This window comes from Ochotona princeps, chromosome 11 (genome assembly GCF_030435755.1).
Source record: "Ochotona princeps isolate mOchPri1 chromosome 11, mOchPri1.hap1, whole genome shotgun sequence".
NCBI lineage: Eukaryota > Metazoa > Chordata > Mammalia > Lagomorpha > Ochotonidae > Ochotona > Ochotona princeps.
Genome location: NC_080842.1, coordinates 72713191 through 72736662, shown reverse-complemented (window position 1 = coordinate 72736662; position 23472 = coordinate 72713191). Strand labels below are relative to the sequence as shown.

General features: G+C 58.2%; 1 protein-coding gene across 4 annotated transcripts in view; it reads left to right on the top strand.

Moving 5' to 3' along the window:
• Positions 1-23472, top strand: part of HTT (huntingtin) — a 358005-nt gene that overhangs the window by 47323 nt on the left and 287210 nt on the right. For 3 of the 4 annotated variants that reach the window (XR_009246318.1, XM_058670321.1, XM_058670319.1), the window contains 21 exons: positions 61-172; positions 345-448; positions 978-1089; positions 1299-1436; positions 2645-2803; positions 2895-2992; positions 4484-4623; positions 5303-5366; positions 5570-5670; positions 6042-6188; positions 6687-6807; positions 8153-8229; positions 8956-9107; positions 9860-10062; positions 14179-14305; positions 15764-15891; positions 17439-17549; positions 19648-19725; positions 20125-20348; positions 22607-22685; positions 22782-22943. Coding sequence is in view for 3 of the 4 variants with exons in the window: in XM_058670321.1 (XP_058526304.1) it covers positions 61-172; positions 345-448; positions 978-1089; positions 1299-1436; positions 2645-2803; positions 2895-2992; positions 4484-4623; positions 5303-5366; positions 5570-5670; positions 6042-6188; positions 6687-6807; positions 8153-8229; positions 8956-9107; positions 9860-10062; positions 14179-14305; positions 15764-15891; positions 17439-17549; positions 19648-19725; positions 20125-20348; positions 22607-22685; positions 22782-22943 (2637 nt within the window). In the remaining variant the exon portion in view is untranslated. The remainder of the gene's footprint in view (positions 1-60; positions 173-344; positions 449-977; positions 1090-1298; positions 1437-2644; positions 2804-2894; positions 2993-4483; positions 4624-5302; positions 5367-5569; positions 5671-6041; positions 6189-6686; positions 6808-8152; positions 8230-8955; positions 9108-9859; positions 10063-14178; positions 14306-15763; positions 15892-17438; positions 17550-19647; positions 19726-20124; positions 20349-22606; positions 22686-22781; positions 22944-23472) is intronic. The other variant, XM_058670320.1, reaches the window with a different exon arrangement.

Genomic DNA, 23472 nt, shown 5'->3' with positions numbered 1-23472 from the left:
TCCAAGGCCGTGTCTGCTGGGGATTGCCCTTCAGCATCTCATGGCCCCCTCACCACTCAGGTGCTGGATGGTGCTGACAGCCATGATGTAGGCACACGGCTTGGACAGCTCCAGGATGAAGGAGAGGAAGAAGAGGCCTTCAGGAACTCTTCCCTTGGTGCGTGGACAGCAGGTGACTGCGGTGGCCACCCTGGCCACCTTGCGTGTCTGTTTTCTCTGACTCAGTCTCTGGGATACGGTGTCTCTCGCTGTGAATTCTGTGCTGCCGTGTGCTCTGGGCCTGAGCGAGAGGGTTTGTGCTGGCACGGGGTGCTCACAGCCTCCTCTCTGCCTCTGTCTTGAAGCCCTTCAGCAAGTCCATTCATTGAAGACCACCAGTCACAGCAGGCAGTCCTCTGACAGTAGCCTGGAGAAGCTCGTTCCCCGAGATGAGGATCCGGAAACCAAGGTGAGGTGCAGGCCTGGCGTGCCTGGCGTGCCTGGTGCGCTGAGGACAGCTCTCCTACCCCCTGTGTGGTGGTGTGTGTGGGCTCAGGTTCTTGTTTGTCGTGCCTCCGCCGCTGTGTGTGAGAATGTGATGTGCTTTCTCCAAGTCCTTGAGGGAGCACATGTTGATAGTCAGATTTATCAGTCAGAGATGCCTCTTCTGCAGATCCTTCTAGACCCCTCCATGCAGGCCTGCTCCCCAGCCTCGGCATCCCCCAGCAGATCCTACTAGACACCTCCCCCCGCCTGTGTAGGCCTGCCCCTGGCCTCGGCGTCCCCCAGCCCTACCCCTCTCTGCTGCTGTCCCAGGCCGTCTTTCTTGAGCCCCCGGTTGTGGCCATTGCACCAGTATGCCCTCCATGAGTGCCAGGCTCACGCCCTGCCCTGTGTCCATACACTTACGGCCATAAATGTCTTGCATGTCGGCTTAGTAGATGAATGTATTGCTTCGGTCACAAGGCAAACCAGCCCACCTCCATCTCTCTGTCTAGCCGTGTCGCATCAGAGGTGACATAGGACAAGCCACTGATGGCGACTCTGTTCCTCTCGTCCACTGTGTCCGCCTTTTATCTGCATGCTTTTTGCTGACTGGCGAGAAGAGCGGTGAGTACAGAGGGAACACTTTGGGTTTGGACATCTAGGCTGCATTTGCACGGTTCCCTACTGTAGCACAGTGGGGTACCAGCTTTGAACCTCACAGCTGGTGGGATGCTGTGGGGGATGGGGAGCTAGTTTACGGGGTCTTGTGTTGCTTATTTAGAAGCTATCTGCCTGCCGCTTTGGGGCTGAAGGTGGCTGCTGGTTTCTTGCAGTGCTGGTTCCGGATAGGGACGTGAGGGTCAGCGTGAAGGCCCTAGCCCTCAGCTGCATCGGGGCAGCGGCGGGCCTTCACCCCGAATCCTTCTTCAGCAGACTGTACAAAGTCCCTCTTGACACCACGGAGCCCCCCGGTAGGTGACGCACACATGTTACGTTCCTTCGGCATTCAGAGTGGTTTCCTTAGCCTTGGGTCTTGTGGTCTCAGAGCCTGTAGTGTTAAACCTGGGTGGTAGCCAGCTCCCTTAGAGAGGATGGTCAGAGTTGAAGTGTAAAGTGGAAAACAGAAATCTGGGCAGTGGGAGCCAGTTTCTGTGCCTGTGGAGCTTAGGCCTGAAGTGCACAGTGCACCTTCAAGGAGGGGATGCAGTCCTGCTTAGAGCCATGGGGGTGCAGAGTAGCTGGACTTGAGCAGGCCCAAACCCTCCTACCATAGGCCCCATGTCCTCCTGCCGCGACCCCGTCCACTCCTGCCACAGCCTCCGTCCCCTCCTGCCACGGCCCCGTCCCCTCCTGTCACACGCCTGTCCACTCCTGTCGCGAGCCAGTCCCCTCCTGTCACACGCCTGTCCACTCCGTCACACACCTGTCCACTCCTGTCGCGAGCCAGTCCCCTCCTGTCACACGCCTGTCCACTCCGTCACACGCCTGTCCCCTTCTGCCGCAGCCTCCTTCCCCTCCTGCCTCCAGCCTGTCTGTTGCATCCCCCTGCTGCAGGCCCATCTCTTCCTGTCCCTGACACATTGTAGCACAGGAGAAATCCTATATCCTTAGGAGAGAGGCTGTGCTTTTGAGTTGACACCGGACAAGCATGTAGTAATTTGAGTTTTGAAATAAAATCGTAGAATTCTAATTGTTGTTATGTGAAAGCCTGGTGGTACAATCCCGAGTCTATTGTATTGAGAAAAGACTAGTAGTATGATAAATTTGGAATCCTTTAACTCCATTATGGTTTATTTTATTTACTTGGAAAGCTGAGTTATACAGAGAGATGTTCCCTCAGCTGGTTCACTGCCCAGATGGCCACAACAGGTGGGGCTTTGCCAAGCTGAAGCCAGGAGCGTCATCTGTGTCTCCGTGTCGGTGCGGGGACCTCTCAGGCACGTTAGCAGGCAGCAGGATTGGAAGTGGAGGGCCTGGGAGTTGAACTGACATGCATGTGGGATGCTGGCGTTACAGGCAGTACTCACACTGCTGCTCTACGTCACTTGGTTATTGTTCAGTTATTTCTGCATTTGGAAATCCCCCCACCTGACCCTATCTGCGTTTTTTGTTTGTTTCTTTGGTAAGAGTAGACGTTGTTTGTGTGGATTGTTTAGTGGCTGAGTGCTTGTGTCCACAGAGCAGCAGTACGTCTCCGACATCCTCAGCTACATCGATCATGGGGACCCCCAGGTCCGAGGAGCCACGGCCATTCTGTGTGGGACCCTGGTCTGCGCCATCCTCAGCCGGTCCCGCTTCCGCGTGGAGGACTGGATGGGTCCTGTGAGAGCCCGGACAGGTACTGGCCAGCCCTGCACCGTGGCTTCTTTAGAGAGCACCCCCAAGCTGAAGCTCATGTCACATGAGGCCATTGCTTGTTCTTTGGTTAGGAAACACATTCTCTCTGGCGGATTGCATTCCTTTGCTGCAGAAAACGCTGAAGGATGAATCTTCCGTTACCTGCAAGTTGGCATGTGTGGCTGTGAGGGTGAGCGCACACCGGGCCCTGGGCTGTGAGGGTGAGCGCCCACTGGGCCCTGGGCTGTGAGGGTGAGCTCACACCGGGCCCTGGGCTGTGAGGGTGAGCACACGGGGCCCTGGGCTGTGAGGGTGAGCGCCCACGGGGCCCTGGGCTATGAGGGTGAGCGCCCACCGGGCCCTGGGCTGTGAGGGTGAGCGCCCACCGGGCCCTGGGCTGTGAGGGTGAGCGCCCACCGGGCCCTGGGCTGTGAGGGTGAGCGCCCACCGGGCCCTGGGCTGTGAGGGTGAGCTCACACCGGGCCCTGGGCTGTGAGGGTGAAATAGGAGGTTCGTAGAGTGGGCCTCTTCATCTTCCAGAGTGGACCCTGGGCTGTGACGGTTAAATTGGAGCTCCGTAGGGCGGGCCTCTTCACTTCCCACTGTAGCGGTGCTGCTGTCCATGGAGCAGTTCACGCGTCCTGCCTCACATTGTATTCCCCCAGCGTTTGTTTGAAATCTGCCTTTTCCTGGATTTGGAAACACTCCGCATTAAGTGGGTGTTATTCAAACTGTCTCTTTGTGCCAGGTGGAATTTCCTTTCAGTTGTCAGCATGTGAAACCTTCTAGAGCAGCTGCTTCAGAAGTCAGAGCTAACGGGTTAACCAGTTACAGCGAAGCAGAACCCTCCTGATTCCGTTGTCAGGTTGTGTGGGACAGGCTCCCGTTTCTCAGCTTGCTGGCCTGGCAGTTCTCGTCCAGGCCCGTGTTCTTGCTGTGTTGGCAGCACAGTTGTCTTGTGCAGAAGGGAGTGTGTTGGCAGCACGATTGTATTTCTGGCTGTGGGGCCGTATTATCAGCCCCCAGTTTGTATTCCCCAGGTGTGCCAGCTTGCCTGGGGAGCGACAGTGGCAGATCTGCCCTGTTCCTCAGGCAGTGAGGCTGGGTGTGGTCCCTGGTCCTGATGTGGGGTCTGAGAACATCAGTGACGGTGGAGCCAAGCACAGTGGTCTCCCTGTTCCCCACAAAGAAATGGGTGTGCGACTGTTGCAGGTTTGAGGCCAAGAAGTAGGTGGAAATGGTTATATGAAAAGGGCGTGTTTGCTTTTATACTTAGTCTACAAAGAGAAGTTGGTACTGTGACCTTTCTGAGAAATATGGGCACCCCTCGTGGAAGAGCATGGGCAGAGCGTGGAGGTGCGTGGGTGAGCGTGGAGGTGCGTGGGTGAGCGTGGAGGTGCGTGGCTGAGCGTGGAGGTGCGTGGCTGAGCGTGGAGGTGTGTGGGCACAGCGTGGAGGTGTGTGGGCACAGCGTGGAGGTGTGTGGCTGAGCGTGGAGGTGCGTGGGTGAGCGTGGAGGTAAGTAGGCAGAGCGTGGAGGTGCCTGGGCAGAGTGTGGAGGTGCATGGCCAGAGCGTGGAGGTGCGTGGCCAGAGCGTGGAGGTGCGTGGGCACAGCGTGGAGGTGCGTGGCCGAGCGTGGAGGTGCGTGGCCAAACCTGCCTCCTGGCCATCTTTTGCAGCACTGCATCATGAGTCTGTGTAGCAGCAGCTATAGCGACCTGGGCTTGCAGCTGCTCATCGAGCTGCTCACCCTGAAGAACAGCTCCTACTGGCTGGTGCGGACGGAGCTCCTGGAGACCCTTGCCGAGGTTGACTTCAGGTGAGCTCGAGTGCCTCGGCCCAGCAGTGCGAGCGTGCAGTCCCGGGGCGCTCATGCAGCCGGCGCAGTGCTCCAGGGGCCTGCCGGCCAGGCGTCTGAGTCGTCCGGGAGCTGACAGTGGCTTCCGCTTCCTGTGACTATGACTGAACTTCCCCCTGTTCTTGGAGTATTCATTTTATTATTACTGATTTAAAGATGGATTTGAAAGGCAGAGTTAGAGAGATCTTCCATCCACTGGATCACTCCCATGGCTGGGGCTGGGCCAGGTTGGAGCCAGGAGCCAGGAGCCAGGAGCTTCATCCAGGTTCCCACCCAGGTGCAAGGTCCTGAGCAGTTGGCTCATGAGCAGGAAGCTGGACTGCAAGTGGTACAGGAGGGATCTGAACTGGTGTCTAAAGGACACCAGTGTCTCCAGTGCTAGCTTAACTCACTGTGTACAACAATGGCCCCCATTTATTAAAAATTTTATTTTAATTTCATGTGAGATGTTGGAATGGTGGGTGTTTATTTTGCAGAAGCACAGTTGACCAAGCACTGTGTGATGGAGTCTGAGTAGAACTGCTGATCCAGGAGAGGTGTTGTACCCGAGAGCCTCTCAGGGTGCACAGAGGCCCCTGCTGTCCTTGCCGCACTCCACGCACGGCTGCTCAGGGCGCTGCCGTGTCTGCTCTCTCCACAGGCTCGTGAGCTTTTTGGAGGCAAAAGCCGAGAGTTTGCATCGGGGCGCTCGTCATTACACGGGGGTAAGTGGCTCATCTCAGCGGCCTGCCCCGTGCTGGGCCGTGGCCGGGTGCGCTTGGTGTGGGGCGTCTTGCCCTTGGCTGCATGGCTTGCATTTAGCCCGGGTCGTCCTGAGTCCTTCACCAGTCGCTTTCCAAGGGACTTCACCAAGAAGTCAGTCAGTTGCACAGAGTGTCTTCTGTTTTTTAAATGTTTCTCTTAAAAGCTTTTGAAGCTGCAAGAACGAGTGCTTCACAAGGTTGTCATCTACCTGCTTGGGGACGAGGACCCCCGGGTGCGCCGCGTCGCAGCGGCCTCCTTGATAAGGTACTCGCCTTTCTGGATGGGGGGCCGGCCAGGTGTCCACGGGGAGCGGGCCAGGATGCCGAGCTTGCGAGGACTCATTCGCCTGAGCTCCCTTGGGGCCTTTTTTACTGTCAACTGTCTAAGAAACTAGTGACTGCCGTGAGAACCACAGTGACACATAAAAGCCCAGAATGGCAGCGTCCCATTTCACAGTAAAGCATTTGCACGGTCCCAGTTGTGGAGTATGGAGACTGGTACTGAGAAAGTAATGCCACTCTCCTGGAGTCCTCCCACAGGAGACTGTCCACGGGGACGGGCCTAGGGGAGGAGGAGCACGCAGCCGGTGCCTGTCGTGTGCTCCCTAACTCACAGCGGACTCACTTGCCTCTTAGGCTTGTCCCGAAGCTGTTCTACAAGTGTGACCCAGGGCAGGCAGACCCGGTGGTGGCCGTGGCGAGAGAGCAAAGCAGTGAACACCTGCAGCTGCTCATGCACGAGACACAGCCTCCCTCTCCCTTCTCCGTCAGCCCTGTCACCAGGTATGGCCTCCTCCGCCCTCGGCGGAGTCACCAGTTCTGCAGCCACGTGCAAGGTGCAGCTGCTAGGGGCACCTGTGGTGCGATGGTGGCGGCCTCTGTTAGGATTTGTGTATGAACATCAAGTCATGCTCTCCTGAACCTTGTTTGGTGTTTCTGGGCAGCGTGTGAAAGACGAGCACGCGAGAGCTGCCGTGCCCTCGTTTGGACGGTTGGCCGGAGGGAGTTTGTGTTTAACTGTGGTTGAGACAGAAACGGGCCCATGCTCACAAGAGAGTACTGCTGGGGGTGGGGAAAGCTGTTTCCTGGGGCTGCAGTGAGGGGTGGGTGTGTGGCAACGGTGGCCCTGCGAGCAACCCGGCCTTCTCGAAGGCCAGGAGCAGCGTTCAGTGCCGCCACAGCATCCTTTAGCCTTTTCTCTTATGTGTTTGAATGCCATTTGATCTTTTAAAATGCCGTATGTTCTTACCAGATTTTATGTCTCCACATTTCCCATGCTAGAATCTATAGAGGCTATAACTTATTACCAAGCTCAACAGATGCCACTGTGGAGAATAACCTCTCCAGGGTCGTGGCGGCGCTCTCTCAGGAGCTCATCACCTCGACCACGCGGGCGCTCACGGTAAGTGTCCTCGGGAAGGGCCGTGGGGGCTCGGTGGGCGGACACCTGCGAGGGCCCTACACTGTCAGGCTATCCTGGAAGGATGCTGGGAGGAACAGAATCCTGGCTTATTCCTAGATGATCAGTATAAAACTATGTGGTTTTTTATAGTAAAAAACTGTGTTTTGTATTACAGTAATAAATACTTTGAAATTTGAGCCAATGTAGAAATCTGTAAAAATTGAAACTACTATAATTTGAATTTTAGAAAGTTAAAAATACTTCCAGTATTGTGGTGAACATTTTAGGCCTTAAGACATGTTTGTCACCCGGTGGACATGTGTTCTGTCCCTGGGTTCTGTCCCTGGCTCTAGCTCCTGGCACTGGTTTCCTGTAGACTGTGGAAAGCAACAGTGGTGGCCCAGGGAACTGTTTCAGCCACGCCCATGGGAGACCTGGCTTGGGCTGCCAGCTCTGGGCTTCAGCCTGGCCGTTTGGGGAGGAAACCAGTGAATCGCTCCTTAGAAAGCAAAGCAGCGGTCGCTCTGGTGTCGCTGGGCAGAGATTGCCAGGCCAGCAGGAGCTTCTCCAGCATCTTGTCTTTCTCTCCCGTGTGTCCCCTTGTGTCAGCTGTGTCCTTACTGTTGTGCCGTCCGGGTCCGAGAGCCGCAGGTTGAGGTCTGTGCAGCGCTGGGGTGTTGAGCTCCTTGGAGCACGATGCCCTTGACGAGTTGTATGGGCTGTAATATCGAATTAAAGGAGGCTGTGTGTGGACAGAAGAGATAATATCTGTAAAGATGTTCCTCACCAGATGGCTCAGGAATGGCGGCAGAAATTTGCCAAAATGAATTCCAGGAGTGTGAATTATGGACTGTTACAGAAAAGTGCTGTTCATTTGCTGTTGTCAAGTTAAACCTTTTCGTTTATTTTGCGAGACAGAAGAAATACTTGTAGGTGAAACAGCTAAGATTTGCCCAAGTGTTGATTTGTCAGCAAGCGTCTTTCAGCTCTGCACTTGTTGGGATGTGTACCTTGTACTCAGTGCCGGGCTTTTATTGTGGCCTATGTGGATCGGGCCCCTTGCCAGGCGGGGGGTGTGAGGACGCCTGGGATGCCGGTCCTGGTGTTCTCAGGGTTGACATCTCTGTGCCACGGCTGGGAACTTGGCGGTGCTCGGGGCCCAGCTGGGGTGGGTGAGGGCTGGCAGAGTGCAGGTGGCGCAGGACCAGGGACACGCCAGCCGGGGAGGCGGGGGGAGGCGTCCAGCTGCCGGCGCTCTGGCTGCAGGCCTCCCTCCCAGCCCTGCCTGCACTCTGCGTCACACCTGTGCAAGTGGGGTGTCATCTCGGGCCTCCTGTCTCCCCAGTTCGGATGCTGTGAAGCTCTGTGCCTCCTCTCGGCTGCCTTCCCGGTTTGCGTGTGGAGTTTAGGCTGGCATTGTGGGTATGTACTCTCCCTGTGTGGCATCTGTAGCTGCAGCAGACACAGACAGAGTTAGTGCTTTCCCGTTCTTTCCCTTGTCTTACCAATCTGGGATTTGGGGAAAACTCACTGTAAGGTGCTGGTCTCTGCCGTGAGTTGGGGTGTTGTGTGTGTGCTGCTGGCAGATCCAAGTGCCCTGCGGCCCCAGAGAGCGCCTCACCCTGTGCCTTGCGGGTATGCAGGCCTGCCTGAGGGAGTACTCACAGGAAGCACTGACTTGAAATCGGAACCAGTCTCCCAGAGTGCTCTCCGTGCAGCATGGCCCCGGGGCGCCTCGCTGTCCTTCCAGCTCCCCGCCTAGGAAGGAGCTGGCTTCGCTGTATGTGCCAGAGGCTCACACACCGTGGTGTGAAGTCAGGCTGCGACTTCTCACACGTGGTGGTGTGTGGCCAGCTTGCTCACGCAATTGCTCTGCTTTCCACACACTCCAACTGAGCAGCCGCGTTTCCCGTCATGACTCATAGCTCAGAGGCAGTTAGTTGTTCAGTCAGCTAAAAACGCAGACACAGGCATGTGCCTTCGGTGCGTCCTACCTGGCTTCCAGGAAAGGTGCCAGTCACTGGCCACGGCAGACTCCACCTCGGGCCGAGTGAAGAGTGTGGTCTGCCTCACTCTAGGTTCGTGTGGGGAAGCAGCACTGTTGGCTTGCGCTGCCTGGGCGTTGATGTTGGAAATGTCTTCTTGCAGGGTGCCCCCGCTGAGCCCCTCGGATGAGTACAGGAAGAGCTGCACCGTGGGCATGGCCACAACCATCCTCAGCCTGCTCTCCTCCGCCTGGTTCCCGTTAGACCTCTCAGCCCACCAAGACGCACTGGTGTTGGCCGGAAACCTGCTGGCAGGTATGAGTGCCGAGCGGGGGCAGGGAGCCCAAGGCCCCAGCTGTCGGTCTCCCCGGGCGGGTCGTGGGTGTGGACACATGGAGGACAATAGGACACGGTCATTGCCGGGGTGGCATTGCGGATGTTAGCTGCAAGAATGTGTGTGTTCTTCAGACACCTCTGATATCAGATACCGACCCAGGCCTGGGTCCAGCAGGAGCCACGTGTGAGCCTGTTGATGGGGGGTACACGGGACACGCTGGCTGCAGCTGCTCTGTCCGGGTTTATGGGCATGCCAGATAGGCTGGGCACAGGCAGGGGTGTGGAGATGGGAACAGTGTGTGATATTTAGGGAACAGAAAATACATAGATGCTACATGAGGACAGGAGTGGGTGTGGAGCTGGGCTTTGGCGAGGCTCCAGTGTCGCACCCAGCCCGACTCTCTGCTGTGGAAGCCACTGGCGAGCTTCCTAAGAGGGCCTGTGAGTGAGCAGTGCAGACAGCTAGGCCGCTGGTCGAGTGTGGGTGGCAGAGGCGCAGTGTGGGGGAGAGACAGAAGCCGTGACGATGGCAGGGCCTGGGCAGGAGTGTGCTGCTGGTGGCTTGCGCCGAGGGGGCAGCACAGGCTGCTGAGGGACATGGGACTTTCCTGCTGAACCTGAGGGGTTAGTGTCGTGCAGGGACAGCAACCCAGTGGCCTCCGTGGGGTAAACTGGTGACTCTGCTCCCCCACCTGTGGTGCGGGCATCTGACGGACATCCTTGCATCACAGCTAGTGCTCCCCGGTCCCTGAGAAGTCCTTGGGCCTCTGAGGACGAAGCCAGCCCAGCAGCCCCCAAGCAGGAGGAGGTGTGGCCGGCGCTGGGCGACCGCAGCCTGGTGCCCATGGTGGAGCAGCTCTTTTCACACCTGCTGAAGGTGGTCAACGTGTGTGCTCACGTCTTGGAGGACGTGGCTCCTGGACCAACTGTCAAGGTACTTGTCAGGAAAAGCGACAGCTGCCTCGCTGCAGACCCGGGAGCCCTTGTCCCTTCCTCGTCCTCTGTGCAGCAATTGGGCAGCGTGTGGAGACGGCACACCTGATACCCAGCCTGGCGCACCTAGGTCAGGAGGGAGACACCGGGCTTTGTGCGTCGACTCAGAAGGAAGTTACTGCTCTTCATACGTCATTTGCTAACCAGTCCATTGACTCGTGTGTGTGTGTGTGTGTGTGTGTGTGAGAGAGAGAATGTGTGTGCTGGCCTGCTCCGTGTGTGTGTGAATGTGTGTGCTGGCCTGCTCCGTGTGTGTGTGTGTGTGTGTGTGTATAGGTCTGCCAAAGCTCCTTTCCTGTCTCTGTCACTGAGCAGGTGCCCTCCAGTGAGCAGTCTGCAGGTGCTATTCTGTCTCCTCTGCCGTAAGCAAACTCTTGTTTGGTGGGGGTGTGTTCCGGCCTGCAGCCTGGTTCAGCCCACTACCCTGGGAGGGACTTCTCCAGGAGGCCTCTCTGGCCTTGAGTGGCCCCTTCCTGCACTCATGCCCTACAGCAGGCCTTCTCATTGCTGATGTGGCGTCTGGTTGTGGGGTTCACCTAGGCTCATTTCCTTCTCTGCGGGCTCTTAGCTGTCCTGCCCCCGTCAGCGGTGATCTCTGTGTGGCTTCTCGGCTGTCCCCTCACCACTGTTCTTTTTCCATTGGAAAGTCAGATCTACAGATGAGAAGGGACGGAGAGAAAGATCTTCCGTCTACTGGTTCACCCCCCAAGTGGCTGCAACGGCTGGATCTAAGCCGATCCGAAGCCCAGAGCCAGGAGTCCCCTCCAGATCTACCACACGGGTACAGGGTCCGTCCCTGACTGCTTTTCCAGACCACAAGCAGGGAGCTGGATGGGAAGCGGGGCCGCCGGGATTAGAACTGGCGCCCACATGGGATCCCGGCGCATACAAGGCGAGGACTTCAGCCACCACTGTTCAGTTCACTTTTCTTCTCACACATGCCTGTGTCGTTGGTCGTCTTCCTTCTCCCTGCTCTCTGGCCAGCACCATCCAGCAGGAGTGTCTGCAGCCATGAGCATGTTTCCTGACTGCCAGGCAGAGCACCCTGACCGCACGCCGCTCTCGAACTCCTGAAGTGTGGCTGTTGCAGCACAGGAGTGTCCTTCAGTTCGCTTCATTTTTATCAAACCAGAATGTAAATAGCACCTCGAGGGAGCTGAGACTGCCTCGTATTAGGAACTGCTGCGTGGCCTGGCCAGCGGATTCTTGCTCTGGCTAGATGTGTAAGTCCAACACTCAGTGTCCGCTGTCATCCCTCCTGCCAGGCTACCAGCAGGAGCCGTCCCACGGCTTCATTTGCACTCAGTGACTCCTTTTCCTACTCCCTGCCTTCCACGACTCTCGGGCAGCTGCACGCCCACGCCTCTGGCATTTCCTTTCCTCTGTCCCTTTATCTGTCACTCCCGCTGTACAGGCCTGCTGTGGCAGAAGGCCCCAGCTTGGGCAGCTATAAACAAGAGGAATGTGTTTTACAGAAAGAGAGAGACAGGAGGATCTTCTGTCCAGTGATTCACTCTCTAAGTGCCAGCAACAGTCATTGCTGAGCTGATCCAAAGCCAGGAGCCCGGAGTCTATTCCGGGTCTCCCACATGGGTGCAGAGTCCCAAAGCCTTGGGCCGTCCTCGACTGCTTTCCCAGGCCACAGGCAGGGAGCTGGATGGGAAGTGGAGCAGCCAGGACATGACTGGTGTCCATATGGGATCCCGGTACATGTAAGGCAAGGACTTTAGCCATGAGGCTACTGAACTGGGCCCATGGGCAGCTCCATTTAGTAGAACAACTCCATCCTTGGGTTCTCCACGCTAGGGCCCAGACTCCTCTCAAGGTGCTACCTGTGGTAATTTGGGGGAGCAAAGCTGTTGAGCCGCACACTGTTGTCAGGTGAGGGAGGAAGAGAGCGCAAAGGTGGGTGGTTTCGTTTCCTGTCCATCCTGGTGAGTTTGGGGAAGCACAGTAGTTGAGCCCTAGCACACAGTGTCAGCAGGAGCACAGCAGGTGTCAGGGGGAGCACAGCAGAAGGCGTGGGGGAGCACAGCAGAGGGTGTGGGGGAGCACAGCAGAGGGTGTCGGGGAGCACGGTAGAAGGTGTGGGGGAGCACAGCAGAGGGTGTGGGGGAGCACAGCAGAAGGTGTCGGGGAGCACAGCAGAGGGTGTGGGGGAGCACAGCAGAAGGTGTCGGGGAGCACAGCAGAAGGTGTCGGGGAGCACAGCAGAAGGTGTCGGGGAGCACAGCAGAAGGTGTCGGGGAGCACAGCAGAAGGTGTCAGGAGGAGCACAGCAGAGGGTTTGGGGGAACACAGCAGAAGGTGTCGGGGAGCACAGCAGAAGGTGTCGGGGAGCACAGCAGAAGGTGTGGGGGAGCACAGCAGAAGGTGTCGGGGAGCACAGCAGAAGGTGTCGGGGAGCACAGCAGAAGGTGTGGGGGAGCACAGCAGAGGGTGTGGGGGAGCACAGCAGAGGGTGTGGGGGAACACGGCAGAGGGTGTGGGGGAACACGGCAGAAGGTGTCGGGGAGCACGGCAGAAGGTGTCGGGGAGCACGGCAGAAGGTGTCGGGGAGCACGGCAGAAGGTGTGGGGGAGCACGGCAGAAGGTGTGGGGGAGCACGGCAGAGGGTGTCAGGAAGAGCACAGCAGAGGGTGTGGGGGAACACGGCAGAAGGTGTCGGGGAGCACGGCAGAAGGTGTCGGGGAGCACGGCAGAGGGTGTCAGGAGGAGCACGGCAGAGGGTGTCAGGAGGAGCACGGCAGAGGGTGTCAGGAAGAGCACAGCAGAGGGTGTGGGGGAACACAGCAGAAGGTGTCGGGGAGCACAGCAGAAGGTGTCGGGGAGCACAGCAGAAGGTTTGGGGGAGCACAGCAGAAGGTGTCGGGGAGCACAGCAGAAGGTTTGGGGGAGCACGGCAGAAGGTGTCGGGGAGCACGGCAGAGGGTGTCAGGAAGAGCACGGCAGAGGGTGTCAGGAGGAGCACAGCAGAAGGTGTCGGGGAGCACAGCAGAAGGTGTCGGGGAGCACAGCAGAGGGTGTGGGGGAGCACAGAGCCTGAGGTCTCATCCTTCCATCCATCCTCCTGCTGTCTCAGCCCCTTCGCTTCTGGGCTCCGGACCTCTACAAGCTGTGACTTTTTCGTTTTTTTGTCTCCATTTTTTTTTGTTGTTTTAGAGGCAATATTACAGGAAGACAGTGAAAGAGAGCGAGTAGGTCTTCCTTCCACTGTTTCCCAAGTGGCTGCAGCAGCTGGGGCTCCGTCACACCGTAGCCTGGAGCTGCAGCAGGTCTCCCTTGGGGGTGCAGAGGCCCAGTCAAGTGGGCGGTCTGTTTTTCTGGAGCAGAGCGGGTGGGGGGCTGGGACCTGCAGTGGCACCCACGTCGGAGCCAGTTTCCAAGGCAGCGGCTCTACCCTTGGGCCACAGTCCACCCCCAGCTGTGACTTCACTGAGTCACTTTGTCCTTGAATCAGCCTCCTTGTTGAAAAGGTGGCATTAGCAGTGCTGCTGTGTGCCCATGTCTCGCCGTGGCTCACGGGGTTCCCTGCTGGGAGGGTCAGGCCTGGGGCCCAAGTGCCTTCAGGCTTGCTCACTTCTGGTGGGCTCCTGCGTTTCCAGCCCATTCACTGTGTACCTGCCAGAAAGTTCTGGGATGTGACTGGAAATGGGTGTGTGTTTGATGTAAGTGTGTGACTGGAATGCAGGCCCCTGGGTGAGCACTGGACGCGCTGTGTGTGTTTGATGTAAGTGTGTGACTGGAATGCAGGCCCCTGGGTGAGCACTGGACGCGCTGTGTGTGTTTGATGTAAGTGTGTGACTGGAATGCAGGCCCCTGGGTGAGCACTGGACGCGCTGTGTGTGTTTGATGTAAGTGTGTGACTGGAATGCAGGCCCCTGGGTGAGCACTGGACGCGCTGTGTGTGTTTGATGTAAGTGTGTGACTGGAATGCAGGCCCCTGGGTGAGCACTGGACGCGCTGTGTGTGTTTGATGTAAGTGTGTGACTGGAATGCAGGCCCCTGGGTGAGCACTGGACGCGCTGTGCCGCCACACGCTTTCCTCCCTTTGCAGGCAGCCCTGCCTTCGCTCACAAACCCCCCTTCTCTGAGTCCCATCCGACGGAAAGGCAAAGAGAAAGAGCCGGCGGAACAGGCTTCTGCTCCCATGAGTCCCAAGAAGGCCGGCGAGGCCAGTGCCGGTAGGGAGTGGCCCCGGGGCGGAGGGCACAGGTGCTGTGTGACACTCGTGTCCCTGTCAGCCTTGGGCAGATCGGAATAGAACACACAGCGTGAGCCCAGAGGGCTTTCCCGGCACAGTGTCCGCTTCATGCTCCCTGGTGCCAGAGCTTCGAGCGTCCCGTGTGGGTGACAGCCCCGAGGGCTTGCAGGCCCCGCGAGTTTCCGTCGGGGCGCTGTGTGGCTGGCCAGGGGCAGGCGGGGTAGGGCGAAGAACTGGTTCAGATAATAAAGCATTGTGAGGCAGAAGGAAGATTTATGCGAGGACCCTAGTACGGTCGCCTCATGTGTGGAGACGGAGGAGCCTGAGAGCAAGCAAAGGCAGGTGTCGCTTCTGTCACGATGGGGACAGTCACCAAACCCCCAGGCATGGCAGGTGGGCGATGCGCTCTGCGTGGTGTCGCCTCAGAGCCCATTCTCGTGCTGTCCTCTGGGGTCGGGCTGGTCATGATCTCCCGGCTGCTTTGCCTGCACAACGCTTCAGTTGAGGCCGCTTACTGATTCCTTTTAACTGACGAGTCAGAATTGTGTCCGTATTGTAAAAGATGCTCATTTCCAGGGACTGACTAGTGTAGCAGGCACACACCTGGTGTAGAGCCACGGGCACCACAAAGCCACGTGGCCTGAGAGCAGTTAGATGTACGGCATGCCTGTGGCTTGCATGCTTATGTCTAAGCCCTTTGTGGCTTTCAGAGCCTGTCGATGTCACAGCTCACTTCCCAGGCTTGTGGAGGGTTGGGTAGGTCAGCCCCACACAGCCCCGTGGAGCCCTGGAGGTGGGTAGGTTAGCCCCGCACAGCCCCCTGGAGCCCTGGGCTCCCCAGGCTCTGACGTAGAATCAGCAGACTGATGCCTCTGCAGCCAAGGGGAAGCAAAGGCCTGAGCCATGCCACCACCGCTCTTTGCTCTGTGTGTGTGTGTGAGAAACTTACTGTATTTAAGAGAAAGACAGGTAAAGCAGACAGAGAAAGCGATCAAGAGCTCCCTCTGCTGGCTCTTTGCCTCCTTGGCTCTCAGGGCCAGGGCTGAACCAGGAACAAGCCAAGAACTCCCAGTTAGGCCCCCGTGTGCCTGGCGGGGCCGAGCGTCCCAGGAGGCCCCCGTGTGCCTGGCACGGCTGAGTCCCTGGCCCCGTTTGCTGATTTTCCAGCTCTTTAGCAAGGACCTGGAGCCCAAGTGGAGTGGCCAGAACTTGAAGTGGTTTTTGTGTGGGAGGCCGGAGCTGCAGGCTGAGCCACAAGGACACCCTGACCCTTCTTATTGATGTTGATTTTAGTTCTCAGGTCCTACTTAGTTTGTTAGTCCATTTCTCATTACTTGTAATTAATCAAAACCTCAGAGGAAAGACTTTTAAAAATGATTGCTCTCAGTAATCTCTGAACTTGACAAGTTTCCCTTTGATTTTGTGTGTGTCTGTTAAGCCTCTAGACCATCAGAGCCCTCAGGGCCTGTGACCACAAGCAAGTCCTCAGCACTGGGAAGCTTCTGTCACCTTCCTTCATACCTCAAATTGCATGATGTCCTGAAGGCCACGCACGCTAACTACAAGGTAGGGCCGCGTGCCGCCCTCAGGGGTGCTGGGCGCCCACTCCTGTCCATTCGGGAACTACAAGGTAGGGGCGCGTGCCGCCCTCGGGGGTGCTGGGCGCCCACTCCTGTGCTGCCCTCGGGGGTGCTGGGCGCCCGCTCCTGTGCTGCCCTCGGGGGTGCTGGGCGCCCGCTCCTGTGCTGCCCTCGGGGGTTCAGGGCGCCCGCTCCTGTGCTGCCCTCGGGGGTTCAGGGTGCCCGCTCCTGTGCTGCCCTCGGGGGTTCAGGGTGCCCGCTCCTGTGCTGCCCTCGGGGGTTCAGGGTGCCCACTCCTGTCCATCTTGGCTTGTCTCAGCTCGGGCTTTGATGTTAGGGCAGCTGTGTTGTTTTTGGCTTCTAGGGCCTGGCGTGGCCCGACACAACCACCTTACACATGGAGGTGTGATGAGGACGGTGGAGACACTGGGTGCACAGGAGGGCAGGGTGGTCCAGCTGGCTGGGGGGGATTGTGCGTGGCAGCTTCCGGGCTGCCTCCCTCATGGGAGGCTCACATGTGCAAGGACAAGCAGGTGTTCCGTGTCAGGCTGGGCAGCTGGGGAGCAGCTGTGGGCTGTGACTGCTCTCCTGTGTGGGAGGGTTTCCATTCTTTACTCGTTTCTTATTTTCTGTCTGTCTGCAGTTTCTCAGCTACAAGCCAGGGTGTAGCTTCATGGCTTCAGCAGCTGCTGAAGCCGGTGTCCGCAGTGTCCCGTTGTCTGTCCTTGTGCTGTGCCACTTGGCTGCCCGGTGTGTCGCTCTGCACCCCGGCAGCCCTGCTAGGGGTTCTTTGCTTTCCTAGCCTCCTGGTCCATTGCTCTCCAGCCCCGGGCTGTCCCTCCCATCCCTACTCTCATCTCAGCCGGCCGGCTCCTCCCGAATTGCATGCCTTCCCCTGGGTTGGTGGGTGCAGCCCTGGTGCAGGTCCCGCCCGGGGCTGCCTCCTTGTGCTTCTCCCTGACCTCTCTGGGTCTGTCACCATGCTGTCTCCGCCCTCACCTCTGTGCTTATGCGTCATGTGCTTGGTCCTGATCTGTTCTCTGAGAAGTCAGGGGGCTGTTGCGGCCTTTAGTCACATTGAATTTCTTCGACCTTATTAATGCATCTCACTCTGTAACCGAGTAACGTGTCTGAGTTTGATAGTGATTTCCCTCAAGGATCCTAATGTGTGTGAGATTAGGGTTCTCTCTGGTAGGATACCACATCCGTCGTGGTTTTGTGAGAGAGAGGCGGTATTTCTTTGGTAGTGTTAGTGTAACGTGCTGCACTTCCTGCAGGGTGCTCTGTGTCTTTTGTCTCTCTCCCTGCCACCCCCGCAGTGTGTACACGTCCCTGTAGGCCCCACTGTCCCCCACCCCGCAGTGTGTACACGTCCCTGTAGGCCCCACTGTCCCCCACCCCGCAGTGTGTACACGTCCCTGTAGGCCCCACTGTCCCCCACCCCCGCAGTGCGTGCTCAGCCCTGTAGGCCCCCCTGTCCCCCACCCCCAGGTTGCCGTGGTGCCTCCCACTGAGCCTGTCCTTGTCCCCCAGGTCACCCTGGATCTGCAGAACAGCACCGAGAAGTTCGGGGCGTTCCTGCGCTGCTCTTTGGACGTCCTCTCTCAGCTCCTGGAGCTGGCGACTCTGCAGGACATCGGAAAGGTTTGTGTTCTCTGTCTGGGGCACCTGGGCCAGGCCTTGCTTCTCTGCAAGGGTCCCATCTCCCCCCAGCCCCTCTCACCTGCAGCCCTGAGCTGACTCACGGCTCAGCCAGGCCTTAGGGAGGCAAGGTTCTGTGCCCTGCTTGTTGCCATGTGTTCACGTTCCAAAGCTGCACGTGTTCTTACTTGATCGTCTCTGCTCTGGCTCTGTGAGAGTGTGTGGCTTGCTGCCTCAACCGTTCAGGAAGCCGCGCTGTAAGTCCTGCCCTGTTGTGTCGTGAGGAGCTCTGACAGCAGGGCGAGGTTAGGCCGTTCCTTGGCTCTGCTAGCGTTCTGCTGGGTGTGCTTCAGTGTGTGCAGGTGTACGTGAGGTGTGCGTGGCACGTGCTCCTCCTGCGTGTCGAGGCGACTGGCTCCTCATGGACTTCATTTGCGTTTGTCTCTGATTTCTTTCCTTGTCTCGATATGTGTACAGGCTCACTTGCTTCTGGCGTGTGACAGTTTAGTAGCTGCCCTTGTTAAACTTACGGTTGTGTAGTGTTCGAAGCTTGTGGAGGGCTGGACTTCTGCCCTTCCTGGTACCCTAGGCATGAGTGGACACCTGCCTGGCCATGCTGTCGAGCCCCAGCCCTGAGTGCTCGTGTAGAATCGGAGGCGCTGGTGGCAGCCCCTTCTCTTTGTCCCTTGGTCGCCCATGGCGAGGCCTGGGGGATAGCCAGCAGTGGTGAGTGCCGGCCAGGTGCATGGGACGTTGTCGTCTGCCCCACACAGAACTCGACTGCAGGCTGTGACGTGAAGTTGGACAAGTCGGTGGCCGTGTGCAGTCCCCACGCGGCTCCTCAGATCCACCCGCCGCCCTGTGCTCGGGGCCGCACAGCTGTGGCGCTGTGTGTCTGCCCTTTCCCACTTGGGGCAGGGTGGAAGTGTTTCTGGGTTTCTTTGTTTTTTTTTTTTTTTAAAAGATTTATTTTTATTACAAAGTCAGATATACACAGAGGAGGAGAGACAGAGAGGAAGATCTTCCGTCCGATGATTCACTCCCCAAGTGAGCCGCAACGGGCCGGTGTGCGCCGGTCCAAAGCTGGGAACCAGGAACCTCTTCCGGGTCTCCCACGCGGGTGCAGGGTCCCAAAGCTCTGGGCCGTCCTCACCTGCTTTCCCAGGCCACAGGCAGGGAGCTGGATGGGAAGTGGAGCTGCCGGGATTAGAACCGGCGCCCATATGGGATCCCGGGGCGTTCAAGGTGAGGACTTTAGCCGCTAGGCCACGCCGCCGGGCCCTCTGGGTTTCTTTGGATGTTCATCTGCAGCAGGCTCATGCTCTCCTGCTGCTCTCTGGCTCTGGGAAGGCGCCCGCCTTTCTCCTCTGCCTGTTTTTCTGTGTCCCATGCAGCTTCGGGGCACCCCAGCCACTCAGGCCGCTGCTAGACAGATTGACTCAGGAGGTTCCAGCTGATTGTCTAGCTAGCATCATTGATGTGTTTACAGTGAACTAGTCAGGTCGGAACAGTGTCTCCAGTGACCGCGAACATTTAGAGTCTAATCTCAGTGAGTGGGAATTGTAAGCAGACCTGCTGCTTGACTGTAACCGCTGAAAGCAGAGTGCACCGCACAGAGGGCGGCTCCCCAGGCTGATCGGTGTGGGTTTGTAGCGGTTCATAGAGATGGTGGCTCCTGCCTAGGAAGGCCGTGGGCAGCGTGCTGTTGTGGGGAGCCCGGAGGCTCCCTGGCGGAGGGCTGGCTCCCCCTCTGTGTTGAGTCTTCAGCTGGGTCCTAGGTGCTTGGTCACAGTGGCCAGTGAGAAGCGTCGTGTGCATGCTGGGTGAGCCGTGCTGTGCTGTAGCTCCACAGCGCCACGCTTTCAGCTGCTTTGCACACATTGGTGTTCTTTCTGCAGGTGCGCGTGGGTGCTGAGGGGCAGTGCATGCCGGGGGACTGGGCACCCCGGGCGTGAGTGGACACCTCAGGCAGAGTTCTTTGCATCCTGAGAACTTGTACTGACTAGGGAGAGTGGTGGATCTGACGTCCACTCAGGCAGTGCACGTTGTCCTGGTAGCGGCCCGTCTGTGGTCATGGAGTGTCGTGTTGTTACTTCCACAGTGTGTCGAGGAGATCCTGTGCTACCTGAAGTCCTGCTTCAGTCGAGAGCCGACGATGGCCACGGTCTGCGTGCAGCAGGTGAGGGTGCCAGCCGCCTCTCGTCCAGGCGCAGCTGGGCAGCACCTGCTTCTGCAGCAACCGGCGCTGCTGTGACCAGCTGGCACTCTTGCTGTCCGTGACAGGGTGTGCCCTGTCCGTGTGGAGCGCAGGGCCACCCCGAGCTCACGATGCCTTGGCTGCTTCTGTGCTGTCTGCCGGCCCCTCTGGTGTTGCGTGCAGAACGGCCAGTGTCAGCGAGTAGCCCAGGGAGCCCGACGCTGATGTCGGAGCCGGCAGCACCTCACAGCTGCCTCGCTGGTGCAGTGACTCAAGCGGGGCTGTCCCAGCTGAGTCATGGGCTTGGTCGTCGCAGAAACTCTTGATGCTGTTGACACCACAGGGAGCCCAGTGTTGACCATCCACCCTCTTTCACCCTAGTTACTGAAGACACTCTTTGGGACGAACTTGGCTTCCCAGTTTGATGGCGTATCTTCCAACCCCAGCAAGTGCCAAGGCCGAGCGCAGCGTCTCGGCTCGTCCAGTGTGCGGCCAGGCCTATACCACTACTGCTTCATGGCTCCCTACACCCACTTCACGCAAGCCCTGGCTGACGCCAGCCTGAGGAACATGGTGCAGGCCGAGCAGGAGCACGACACCGCAGGGTAACAGCGCGGCGGGACGGTGCTGCTGAGACGTGGCATGCGCTGTGACGAAACCTACCCCATGTGATGCACAGCTGAGCTGGGCAGTCCTGTCCTGCATACAGGCCCAGCCAGGGCTGCCCCTGCTGCCCTCCGGGGCTGTCCTGCTCGAGCGCTGTCTGCCGGGGCGAGCAGCTGTCACCTCCACGCTGTCCACCAGGCGGCCACTGCAGTGTGGTGCCCTCCCTCCTGGAAGCTCCTGCCGTGATCTGGCGGTTGTCTTAGCCTGTACTGTGTGGATGGTGATGTGCAAGGCAGCTTCAGCATGGCGCAGTGATGCTGTGTTAGTCATGGCGTCAGGGCTCTGCAGCTTCAGCATGGCGCAGTGATGCTGTGTTAGTCATGGCGTCAGGGCTCTGCAGCTTCAGCATGGCGCAGTGATGCTGTGTTAGAGTCATGGCGTCAGGGCTCTGCCTCACGCTTTGTGCTTTCCCAACTGTACGGCTTCAAGACTGGTGTTTGTTGTTTTTCATACTTAAACCTATGGTAGCGTGGTTGGTGCCAAGGCCACTCTAGATGTTTCTTTCATAGCCATAATTATTAGTGGGTGGTGAAGTCGCTGCCCTGTGTTGGAGCTGGAGTGAGCAGCTGGAACCTGCAGCTGTGACTCTGAGGGAGCACCCGTGGCCTAGGCTCCGTGGGTGACGTACTCGCTCCGTGGCTGACACTCAGGAGCAGCCCTGCCTGATGTCTTAGTTCAGTCACGTGGGACATTCATAAATAGGCTAGGATTTCATTTCTATTTCTTTCCAGAAGAAAGGATATCATTGGTATACTTTACAGCAATTCTGTTGCTTCTCTCACTGAGTTAAGAGGAAAGCAGCGCTCTCTTGTCTTGGTCCAGTCCCCCATGCCCACAGCAGGCTGGCCCACATCGCCCAGGTGGGCAGTGAGAGCCCAGTGAGCTGAGCTGCCTGGTGCCTGGAGGCAGGGGCACGGCCAAGGACAGCCCTCCCGCTGTACCCCGGGTATGGCCAAGGACAGTCCTCCCACTGTACCCGGGCACGGCCAAGGACAGTCCTCCCACTGTACCCTGTGCACGGCCAAGGACAGTCCTCCCGCTGTACCCTGGGTATAGCCAAGGACAGTCCTCCCACTGTACCTGGGGCATTACCAAGGACAGTCTTCCCGCTGTACCCGGGGCATTACCAAGGGCAGTCCTCCCACTGTACCCGGGGCATTACCAAGGACAGTCTTCCCGCTGTACCCTGGGTATAGCCAAGGACAGTCCTCCCACTGTACCCGGGGCATTACCAAGGACAGTTTTCCCGCTGTACCCGGGGCATTACCAAGGACAGTCCTCCCGCTGTACCCGGGTATAGCCAAGGACAGTCCTCCCACTGTACCCGGGCACGGCCAAGGACAGTCCTCCCACTGTACCCTGGGCACGGCCAAGGACAGTCCTCCCGCTGTACCCGGGTATAGCCAAGGACAGTCCTCCCACTGTACCCGGGGCATTACCAAGGACAGTCTTCCCGCTGTACCCGGGGCATTACCAAGGGCAGTCCTCCCACTGTACCCTGGGTATAGCCAAGGACAGTCCTTCCGCTGTACCCGGGGCATTACCAAGGGCAGTCCTCCCACTGTATCCTGGGTATAGTCAAGGACAGTCCTTCCGTTGTACCCGGGGCATTACCAAGGACAGTCCTCCCGCTGTACCCCGGGCACGGCCAAGGACAGTCCTTCCGTTGTACCCGGGGCATTACCAAGGACAGTCCTCCCGCTGTACCCCGGGCACGGCCAAGGACAGTCCTCCCGCTGTACCCGGGGCATTACCAAGGACAGTCCTCCCACTGTACCCGGGCATGGCCAAGGACAGTCCTCCCGCTGTACCCTGGACACGGCCAAGGACAGTCTTCCCGCTGTACCCGGGGCATTACCAAGGACAGTCCTCCCACTGTACCTGGGGCACAGCCAAGGACAGTCCTCCCGCTGTACCCGGGCCCGCCTTTCTCCCCAAGAATATCAAGGGAGGTCTTGCAGTGGAAATTTTTGCAGTGAGGGTCACCTTTCTCACATCCTCTTGCGGACTTGACTGTGTTGGAGTCTCCCGTAGCTGGAACTTGATCAGCCTCTGTTGATGACAGGACCTACTGTGTTTGGTCTCCCGTGAACTTGGGGGGCTGGATTCGGTGACTCAGGAGCGCGCTGCCGCCGCGCTCAGGTGCAGGTGGCTTGTGCAGGAGCCGCTGAAGGATGCTCTCTCTCCCGTGTGGCAGATGGTTTGATGTGCTGCAGAAAGTGTCGACACAGTTGAAGACAAACCTCACGAATGTCCCAAAGAACCGTGCAGATAAGGTAAATGTGCCCGCGCTGGGCAGCCGGTGACCCGAGTGGGCAGCCAGCTCAAGATCTCCCGGACTGGAAACTTGATTGTGGATTGTGTTTTTCTAGAACGCGATTCACAATCACATCCGTCTGTTTGAGCCTCTTGTCATCAAAGCGCTCAAGCAGTACACGACCACGACGTCCGTGCAGCTGCAGAAGCAGGTGCTCGCTCTGCTGGCACAGCTGGTGCAGTTGCGCGTCAACTACTGCCTCCTGGATTCAGATCAGGTGGGTCCTAGCTCAGCTACAGTGACCGGAAGAGACCGCACCCCGTCCAGCTCGCTGCACCCCGGGTGGTTCACGTGGGACCCTGAGGTGGGACTCGTTGTTTTGGTGATGAGTTCACAAAGAGACTTAGTTGAGGAAGTTGGTCTGTGCCTTCAAGACTCCAGGAAGTGAGCTCACCTCTCCACCAAGGGACTTAATGCACTTGCCTGTGACTGAGGTCAGGTTCCGGAGTTGACGTGGGGAGCTGTGTGACCTCACACGTGGCTTTCCTGCCGGCCACCTACCTCTGTGTTGGCCATGGCAGAGGGTCTGGCTGGCTGTGTCTCCATGCCATGCATTCATTTCAGATGAGCCATGCCATCAGTTGCCTGCAGATGGCGCTGCCCTGAAGCCATGCACAGTTGCTGTTGTGCTCGGCCGGGACCCTGTATGACAGGAAAATTCTTCTGGACTGAGGGTCCCTCTCCGCTCTCCTAGACGCACATCTGCCTGTAGGTGCCTCACATTCATGACGCTCCCTCCCCGTGAA